Here is a 10,415-nt window from a genome sequence, read left to right on the forward strand (position 1 = left end):
GCAGGATGTCAGAAGATGCAGGGCACTTTTGGTAGTTTGTGCTTTCCACACAAGTGCTTAGAGCTTCAGGAGCCCCAGGTGATTGACAACTCATTTAAGCCCTACTTGCACTTAGAGGGCAGGTAAGTTCCTTCCCCGAGCACCTGGCTTTGCAGACACTGGATTTTACCCAAGTAGCAACAGGACTCGATTTCACATCCTGGACTTGATAGCACCCTATTCTGAGAACTGCAGGGCATCTTTGGATGAATGGGTGGGGGGGTGGAATTCAGCCAATTGTCGTCTCCCCTGGGGTATGGTGCTTGAGCATTACCCATACTACACTAACTTTGGGTTCCTATACATGTGCAGTGAGGCTGTTCCAACATGCTGTAAGTCCAGTGCTCTGGAGTACACTCAATTAGTCAAGTCTGCTGGAGTGCAGAAGTTAAACACGCTCCAGCAATTGCATCAGCATCTGTACCAAAAATGGTGGTATGGCACTTTTGTTAAAGCTCATTGAGCACTAGTTTAGAGCGCACCCCAGCATCACATGCATTAGTGTCCCTGTGCAAAAGTGGTCAAGTGCTTTGAATTATCATGGCTCACTAAAGTGCCCACAGCCTCCTGGAGCACATTTAACACTACAAGAATCAATTACAGCCTAGCACACTGCCAGCAGCCAAAGATTAGTTTTAGCCTTGCATCTACTTCTTCCCTTGCCCCCCTCCCCAGTTTAGTTCCCACTTTGTTGGGGGGGGGGGGCAGCTATAGGAGTTAAGCTGGCATTCATCTTCTAGTCTAAAAACCTGCTTGAGCTATGACTCCCACTGCAGACATTTCCTACTAGTAGGGAACTGTAGGAAAATCCTGAAGTGATGATGAAGTCAGAGCTAACCTTTCACAAGAGTTCCCTTTTTCTTGGCATCCATTGATATCCATTTAATGCTTTCTGCATTGAGATCCATCCAAAAAACCTTCTTTTCTACCAAGTCATAGTCGACAGAGAAGATAATTAAGTTCTTGTCAGTGGTAGCTAGGATATCATCTTTCAGACTTCTCAGTCCATAGAGTAATAGGTCAGACTGGACTGCTACAAGCAACATTGGCTCTGAACCTGCCAAGACAGAATCCAATAGGCAGGAATTAAATTACTTGTTGAGGCAGCCTCTACCTTCTCCCCACCCTAAGTTTATAGGTCTGGCCACAGAACTGCTGAACAACTGAGCATAGGCCTTGCATACTAGTATGGGAGGTGGTAAGCAAATGGCTGTAGGAGTGGAGCCTTGCTGCAAGGGTCGAAGACATTTGGAACAACCCTCTTCCAGGCAGCTAGATTCCATAGCAGAATGATGGGTTCATCTCTGGCTTGAAGGCTGCCCCCCCCAGAAGAGAGTGAGCGCTAAAATCCAGCTTTCTGGGATATCAGTATTGCAACAGCCATAGTGCTGCATTAGTCTTTCCTTTCTGGCATCAACATTAAACTGCTCAAGAGAACCCACCCAGCTGTGGGGAAAAAACAAACAAAAAAACAAAAACAAAAGCTAGGAACAACCCAACTGCCATCAAGTTGAAACCTGAACAGTTCCATCATATGGACATTATAGCCTTTGGGGTACTGGAGGAGCTAAAAGAAAACCACCCTTAACCAAATGGGCCGACACTTCTGGGATTAGAGAGCAAAAAAGTTTAACATTTTGGATCGAGTTGGAGAACATCATCTGATAGCTTAAATCCACAAGTAGAGGAATCTTAATAGGACAGGATCTAGCTAGTGCAGCCACCTCTACCTGCCTTCAAGAGCAGGTGCCAGAGCCTACTGAGATCAGAATGATGTGGTCCCTTTGGAGGAACAATCCCAACTAGGCATGGCTTCCTAGAAGGCTTAAAAGGACTGAGCTGATGCCATGTTGATTAAGTGTTTTTATGTACTAGGCACTAGGTAGAGGCCTTGTTTCTGGAAGCTATGTAGTCCTCCAACCCCCTGCCCCAGTGTTCTGGGAAGGGAGAATAGAAATCCCTTACCTGTCACTTTACAGGTGTGGTCATCTGGTTCCAGCAGGTAGCCAGGGTGGCAGGCACAGCTGTAGGTGCCATTAGTATTGATACAGGTCTGGCTACAAGGGGCATGCCTTAGCTCTTGGCACTCATTGATGTCTCTACAGGAGAGGCCATCATCATGCAGTTCAAATCCCTTGTGACAAGAGCATCTCTGAAAGAGGAGCAGCTCATCAGCCTACTTCACTTTAGCCAGCACAAGACTTCAGTACACTGGTCATTCAGGGCTCATTTGGGACCACGGGAGGTTCAATACTAGTCAAATGAGTGACCAAGAGGGGCATTTGGACAGCCTCAAAATGGACGAAGAATGAGGCATGCCTGCAGCAGACAGGATGGCTTTACTTCCCTGCTACAGCCAAGGAAGCAAGTCAGCTTTGTCCATTCTACTGCCCACTTCACTCCTGGAGTTTACTGCCCCTCAGGTTCAACAAGCACTTGGCTGACTGTTCAAAGTTTAGAGAGCAGTTCCTTATTTAAAGTAGCCATCTCCTGCCTCTTAAAGTGCTCTATTCTCTGCTCTAGCTTGAGGGAGAGGGCATGAAATAGGGAAGTAGTCGCATCAAACTGAGAAGGATGCCCAAGTCCAGGTGGGGCCCAGGGAAGTGGGCTTCTACTCCCTGAAGATAGTGGAAGCAAGGTATGGCAGACCTCATGGCAAGTGACAGAGGCAGTGCAACAAACACACCAACATCTGCCCCCAGGAATATATATATCTGGAGGCATAAGCCTTTTGGGAATTTAGATTTGGACTGGTATCACTTATAGGCCACATCTTGCTGGTTCAGTCTTGGAAGGCAGCTACAGATTACTTGTCTATAGTACATTAAGGGAGCACTAGGTAATAGGCGATTATATATAAGAGACAAAAAACCACAAAATGGCAGGCAGGTGGGTGGGTAAGCAGTTTTTTTTGTTTGTTTGTTTTTAAGGACACTGCATTCACTTAACTTAGCAGGCACCTTCCCATGGGGAGGGGGAAGGGAAAACAAGCAGTATCACTTGGCTTGGTTCTCAGCCAGCAGGTAATTAAAAAAAATTATAAATATAAATAATAATAATGGTGAACGAATGTCATCAAGTACAGGACAACACAAAGGTGGGGGGGGAAAAAAAAAAAAAAAAAAAGGAGATGGGTTGGGTTAAGAAGCTTCCCTTTTACTCACAGGTCCCCCAGGTGACTGGTAGCAGATTTGAGAGCATGGCTTCTGACATGGCAGAACACACTTATCACCTTCATCTGACCCATCTGTGCAGTCTTTCCTGCCATTACAGACCAGGGTGTGGTTCAGGCAGACATCTGTTTTGCACTGGAACTCATTACTTGAGCACTTTGCAGGCTGACCTGTGAAGAGAATTTTGTTTATGGACTGCCCCACATGGGATTTGAGGGTGGGGGGGGCAGGAAGGAGGAGGAGAATAGACAGGTCTGTTGCAGTATAGCAGGTGACTGCCACCACTGTTGCCAAGTTAGTAAGAGTTCAGGTTTACCCCATCATTAAGTGGCTCTCAGTTCTTTAGTTATTGACTAAAATGTGTATATCCTATTTCTCCCCCCTATAAAATAGGAAGTATCAGTTCTGTTTTGCCAGAAGCTTGTACTTTGTGGGTAAGGGTTTCCAGACCAGGTAAGAGTGAGAGCCAAGGCCTATGATCTACCATATTAAAAGGGCCAAGCTCCGCTTCCTTTGAAGTAGTTCTGCAAAACTTGGGTGGGAGCAGCCACTTTAGTAATGCAAGCAAAGAATGCTAGTTTTAACCCAGCACTGTAGAGATTAGCTCTGCACCAAGTTTGTTACAGGTGCAGTTTATTTCATAGTACCAAAAAAGTGCCACAAAAAACAAACAACTTGGGACCAGTCACTGCAGTATTTATGTTGTTCTCATTTGGATTTTGGGAAGTCTCCAACTGTTTTTGACCAGATCACAGCTGCAGTAAACAAGTCTATTAGAGAAAAGGAACATCTATGCCTAGATGTAGCTGAAAGTTGAGGATATAGTAAACCTAAATTGAAAAGAAAAAAAAAGTTGTACCATCTGTGTGCAAGACCTAGATCTGGAAGATTGCTTTCTATAGGCTCAAGGACAATACCCTTAGAATTGCACTACAAGGAGAATACTTAAGAGCTTGCTTACATCCAGTTTCATCACTTCCATCTTTGCAGTCTCTCTCCCCATCACAACGCCAGACATCTGGAACACACTCCTTGAAACTAGTGCAGGACCACTGCTTTGAACTACATTCAGGTTTCTCATGCTCACAGTCCTATGGATAAAAGAACAGCTTTGTTATGGTACCTTTGACACATGCTACAATGACTGGATGTCTTTTGTTATCCAAGTGCTCCTGGCAAGAACAGCGTGTTGCAGCATAGCCATTAAGAAAAAAAAAACCCTAAAAAAAAAAAAACTGAGGCAGGAGACCAGCCTCTCCATGGACAAGAAGTGGACCAGAGCATTTGAGATTAAGTTCCAATAGATCTCAGAGCTTGTCATTCAATATTTGTTTGCTCCTCAGCTGCTACAAGCTACCTTTTAGAGCTCAGGAAGGACATGAGGGTGTTAGTTCACTATCCAGTATGCCTCAGAACTGGCATAACCAAGACAGACACCACTTACTGGCCAGCTGGTTCTCCAGGTTCACTTTAGAATCCAGTTTTAGAACTGGAAGTTACTATTCTCCATACCTGCTCATCTGATCCATCTCTGCAGTCTAGGTCATCATCACATATCCATTCTTTCAGGACACACTCTCCACTTCTGGGGCACATAACTTCTCCTGATCGGCATAGCAGTGGCTTGGGGACTGCACAGTCTTCTTCATCAGAGTGGTCCTTACAGTCATAGTCCCCATCACAGCGCATGGAGTAAGAGATGCACTGGCCACTCCTGCACTGGAATTCAGACTTGCTGCACTCTTCATGAACTGAAGAAAGAAAGCCTGTGCTTAGTTCAGGGGCATTTCCGCGTCATCAAGTCACTTTTACTATGTTTTGGTATGCTGAAGTGGCAGCATTAAAAGAAAAAAAAAAAAAAAAAAAAAAAAAAAAGTGCCTCCATATAGAGTCATTTAGGGAAGCATACAAGGGCAGGTTAGAGTTCTAGTTTAAGAACAGTATTGTTGCTAGCCTACTCATCCATCATTATGGAGGATGAGATCCCACGCCTGGATTCCCCAGCCATGTTTACTGGCTCAGAAGCAGCTTTTCCTCTTGTCTGTCATTCAGCCTAGGGTAGTGCAAGAGGTAGTGTTTCTGCTTTGTGAAGCGATTAAAATTTTGCAAGTAGGTTAAACAGTAAAAAGAAACCCACAAAAAACCAAAACACACACACCACAAAACAAAAACCACCACAAACAAACTCCCCCCCCCCCCACCTCCCCATGCCACAAGACAAGACTTGAGCTTAAGCTCTTCACTGCTTGTTGGCTACTGGAGAGAATCCCTTCTTCCCAGAGGGATTCATAGCCCTGAGCCAGTCTAGAAATGCCTTTAAGTGTGCAATTTTTAAAAGTTAAAGTTCATATTCAACCAACCCTCAGTACATGGGTTAAGCAAACCCAAGTCTACCTATACTGGTCTTACCACATCCCTGCTCATCCGCTTGATCAAGACAGTCTGCATTGCCATCACACAGCCAGCTCTCTGGGACACAGCGCATGTTGCCATCACAATGCAGAGCACATTCTTGTGTGGGCTTCCAGCAGTTTAACTCATCTGAACCATCAGGACACTGTTGTACACCATCACAGTGCTCTCTCCCCTCAATGCATTTGTTCCCACTCAGACACTTGAAAACTCCTAGAATAGATGTAGTATTATCAGGCTTCTTTCACCTCTTTAGAATGAGAAAAGGTGCCAAGAACAGGCCATGAAGTCCTATTCAGAAGTGACCTTATTCAGCAACTACTGAAATCTGATGCTGGGGAGGAAGGGGATGGGTTGGAGGTTTCTTCCCAGGAAGCACTGGGCTCTTGAGGGGTATGCAGGCCCCACAGTTCCATAGTTACTCTGGATCTACAAGTGCTGTACTATTAGAGCAGGTGGTACACTGCTATGCACATAGAAAATTAACCCCTGTGAGCAGGGACATGCAACACCATTCTCTTGCTTGTTAAGAGCCTTTGGATTCTACATACACCCAACTAGAGATGGTAGGTTACCAGATGTGTTTGATGGCTTATTTATGACCCAACCAAGGTGAGTTTATTGCTCATGTCTGGAGCTAGTTCCTGCAGATTTGCTCTGTTTTAAAGCCAGTGGCCAGACAAAGCAATGCTGGCAGTTTTCTAGGTTTAGTTCTGGCTATAATTATTATTATTATTAATAAATAGAGACCAATAGCAAGATGTTAGTGTTTAACTATTAAACTGAAAGGATTCAAGGGACAAGCCTTGTTTGTAGTTTCACATGCTTCTAAGAGGGGGTTTTTGTTTTTTTGCGCTTATCCACACTAGGAAGTAGTCTTATTTTGACCATGCCTGGAATAAAAGGTTACCTTTGCAAGGATGTAGAGGCTTAGGCCATTAATCTCCCCGTCTTGACTGAACTAGTAGTGCTTGAGTATCCAACATATTTAGTAACACGTGTATACAATACCTGGAGAATTACAGAATTGAGAACAGTCTTCTTCATCAGAGCCATCCTTACAGTCCCTCTCTCCATCACACCAATACTCATTTGGTATGCACTCTTTTCCATCTTGGCAAGGTACAAGAGTCCGAGGACAAGACAGAGGAGTTAATGCAATTGAAGTGGTTGTTGACAGTGTTGTTGTGGTAGCTGCCGTACTCTTTTTGGTAGTAGTTACTGTTGTCTTCAGAGTCACTGGTGCAAGTGTTGTTGTGGTAGCTGCCGTACTCTTTTTGGTAGTAGTTACTGTTGTCTTCAGAGTCACTGGTGCAAGTGTTGTTGTGGTAGCTGGCTTTGGAGAAGCAGCCACTGGCTCTGGAACTTAAAGTAGTTGTACTAGAAGTGATGCTCTGAAACCAGCCATACATCAGCAGTTTGTAGATTACCTCACTTAATTTACATTCCCTTCTCAGTTTTGAGAGAGACTAAGAGACCCCCACCCCCATCCAGAGTTTAAGCAGGTGGATCAACTCCTAGGCAACAGCTGGGTTGAGAAGCCCAAGCTATTTGCCCCACTACTGGCATAAGGCAAGACCCTTCTAGTTTACCAGCACCTGATCAAACTAGACTAAGATTAGTGACCTCTAGAGGCTCAAAGCTGTGTTGCCAGAAAGCCAGATGCCCACAATCAGCACTTTTGAGAGAGAGTTTAAGCACTTTACTGGTCAGCTAGCAATGTCCCACCTGCCCAAGTCACTTGATGCAGATGCTACCTTTTGCCATTTCAGAGTGTGGCAATTGTGCCCTTGGCTAGAGTCCTCCATGTAGGGTTCCCCTGAATGTGCCCTAGAAAGGCAGCAGTAGGATTTAGCCTGGAAGTGCTACCCCTTTCCTCACTCCAATGGGGAGTGATAAGTCCCTCTGCCTACAGCCAAGTTCCTGACCCTAGTGACAGGGATATTAGGTCACCTTGATCCTGAAAAAAAGCTCCAAATAGCAACTTTGAAACTGTATTATGTAGCCCATCCTACAAGAAATCTCTTCCCCTGCCCCCAATGTTACATAGTTAGACAGCTTTGGTAATAAATGTACCTCTTGGGTAGGGGTACCCCATAGTTTTCCCCAGACCTCTGCCCTGCTCAAGACCCAACTTTGAAGCTTAGCTAGCACTAAGCATATATTAAGAGCAACTCCATTGTGAAGCAATGGAGGGCTTACCAGTCTTCACTTCTGTGGCCAGGAACACAAGTACTTCCTTTATGTTGCCTTCCTCCATGCTGGCCAAGACCTCCATCTTCCTTCTGTCCCAGAGCAGGAGAACGGTTTTGTTGACCGACACCAGGTAAGGTTCATAAGCAGCTACTATCCCATACATCCAGCTTTTCTTCAACGTGTCCACGTTATTCTTAGCAAGGCTCAGAACCTGCAGACCTGTAAGAGAACAATAAAAGGCTCTTGCACACAAAAGATTACATGTAATGTAGAGAAGTACTCATAATCTGGTATGCCTGAATACCAGGGAAGTCATCTGTTTGACAACCCTTCCAACCCCACTAGAGCAGGAGTTGCCACTCTAGAGTAGCCCTGGCTTCCTTCAGGTTGTGCAGCACTACTCTGTTGCATCTTGAATGCTAACAATTTGTCAGTGTACCAGAACTGTTAGTCAAGCAGAAAATATTTGGCCTCTAGTCTCATTACATTTGTCTTGCAACATACGAGTTTACCAGGACTTTAGCCTAGTAGTCAGATACCCTTATGTTAAACAGGTTGGATGACAACTCTGATCCAACATGGTTTCTTGCCCCAGTCTATTCATCATCAGCAGCTTAGAATCCCAAGCCCAACCCTCCTTGCTCCTCCATTTTGAAGGGATGGCTTGCCAAATTTGTCTGCCAGAGGTAGTAAGAATTGAAGAGCTAGTTGAGCCTACTAGTCTAAGTGCACTTATATCAGAAATTAGGCATGGCTTGGATCAGCTGAGACAACCACTTTAGACAATAGTAGATCTTAGGTCACCAGTGTTGGATTAGTCTTGACCAACAAATTCATCTAGGTGTTCCAAAGTGGATCTAGCCTCTGTACCACTAAAAGCAAGATGACTTGCTAGCCCAGAGTGCTTGGCTACTACCAGCACACAAGTGCCCCTTTAGCACTCAGTGGACTCCTGTATCAGTGTCACACCTTGAAAAACCAAGCAACATACAAATAAGTTGTTGCCATGTCCTTTTTCCATCTTCTCCCCCCAGAGCTGTTTGAGGAACAGCCATGATGAGAGTCATCAAGCCTTTATGCACAATGGCACTTTAGTATTTCCCCCCCCCCCTCTTTACCCAGGTTTTTTGAACTCCAGAGAAAGCTGAAAGATCTTGCATCTAGGGCAATATGAAGGTCATCTGACCAGGTTACATTCCAGACATCCTGCATACTACCACTAGTAAGGTTCATCTTCTTGAAAGGTTTTCCACTTTCAAGCCAGTACAGGGATGCCCTCTGCCAGTCTAGAGAGATGTGCCATATGATGCTCTCAGCATGGTAGAGCGTACTTGTGACCATGTCAGCAAGTCTGGTAACTTTAATGTAATTTCTGTTACAAGCTAGCCAGTATATGGCTCCAGATGATATATCAACTTTAGCAGAACAGACTGCAGAGAGAAAGAAAAAAAAAAAGTTATTACAGAGCTTAGAGGCATAGTCCATTATATGTGTTCATTTACAGGAGCAGTCACTCCATATTGTGAGTGCAAAGACTGTTGATACTATTACACAACACACCCTTTCTAGTGGCAGTCTGAATGGACTCAAAGCTGCTTATGGCCTTTGGAGCCTTAAGTCTGCACAAAAGGCAGGACAGCCACTTTTGGCCTCCCTATGCCACCCCCTCAGCTTCAAGTCTGGATACTACTGTCGCAAAGAGCTCCTGCCCAGCCTCTTGCTTCTCTTAATTTCAAGAGGACAGGCTTCACATTAGATGCCAACATGGTTTGATGCATTGGGCTTTGCAAGCACCTTGTTTATGCTACTCTAGGAGTTTTTATACATACACATACAGCTTCTCACCTGGTAACCCAATTTGGATGGTTTCTCCTCTTCCTGGGTGCCCAGTGAAGCGTATTAGTGTCCCTTTGTTATCTGTCCAATAAGTGAAGTCTCTCTTCCAGTCCACATCCTGCAGATGGAGGTTTTCCCACTGCTCTTGAACCACTGTCTCATTGAGAGTCAGACCCTTGGGGCCTACTTGCAGGAAGTAGAGCTTTTTGCCAGTTGTATATACAAGTGTTAACTCTGCAGAGGTTAATGCCAGAAGTTATGCAAAAATAGGGGTGATCAGTCTGTGACCAGGCTGAACTAGTAAAAACTTGGTGCGACTACTACTTTAGCCATGATATTCAGAAGGGTTAGTTAAAAGTGAAAGCAAAGCCAGGTCTGTGCCAATTGCTTTGAGGTCACCACCCTGTGCATTTGGTTGGCTAGTCTGGACAGTCTAAGGCAAGACAGGATTTCAGAAGGGACTAGGGCAACAGTACATATATGAAATTGGAGTTGTTTGCCCTTGAGGAGAGAAAAGTGAGCATGGACTCAAGGAAGAGAGGCCTGCTTAGCTGGCTAGGTCACCCACTTGCTTTTAGATGCCATTGTCACACAGGGTGGGGATACTTCAGGCTGACAGCACAGTCTTATTGTTTGTGGTCTATAAACAAGTAGAATAAAGATTCTGCTGCTATTTTGATGCTTGAAGCTGGCATCATGTGGAGAAACAGGCTGGCAGGGACTTCCTACAAGGGTTCTGCTTAATTAGTCCCCCCCCCC

At 44.9% G+C, this 10,415-nt stretch overlaps 1 protein-coding gene across 1 annotated transcript in view; it reads right to left on the minus strand.

Moving 5' to 3' along the window:
- Positions 1 to 10,415, minus strand: part of LOC102384636 (prolow-density lipoprotein receptor-related protein 1-like) — a 31,915-nt gene that overhangs the window by 7,694 nt on the left and 13,806 nt on the right. The window contains exons 13-23 of the mRNA XM_025191423.1: positions 9,666 to 9,890; positions 8,939 to 9,250; positions 7,827 to 8,039; positions 6,884 to 6,989; positions 6,636 to 6,814; positions 5,622 to 5,837; positions 4,725 to 4,963; positions 4,174 to 4,303; positions 3,204 to 3,382; positions 2,005 to 2,191; positions 878 to 1,096 (exon numbers count right to left, since the gene is read on the minus strand). Coding sequence (XP_025047208.1) covers positions 878 to 1,096; positions 2,005 to 2,191; positions 3,204 to 3,382; positions 4,174 to 4,303; positions 4,725 to 4,963; positions 5,622 to 5,837; positions 6,636 to 6,814; positions 6,884 to 6,989; positions 7,827 to 8,039; positions 8,939 to 9,250; positions 9,666 to 9,890 — 2,205 coding nt within the window. The remainder of the gene's footprint in view (positions 1 to 877; positions 1,097 to 2,004; positions 2,192 to 3,203; positions 3,383 to 4,173; positions 4,304 to 4,724; positions 4,964 to 5,621; positions 5,838 to 6,635; positions 6,815 to 6,883; positions 6,990 to 7,826; positions 8,040 to 8,938; positions 9,251 to 9,665; positions 9,891 to 10,415) is intronic.

This window comes from Alligator sinensis, unplaced genomic scaffold (assembly GCF_000455745.1).
Source record: "Alligator sinensis unplaced genomic scaffold, ASM45574v1 scaffold208_1, whole genome shotgun sequence".
Classification (NCBI taxonomy): Eukaryota; Metazoa; Chordata; order Crocodylia; family Alligatoridae; genus Alligator; species Alligator sinensis.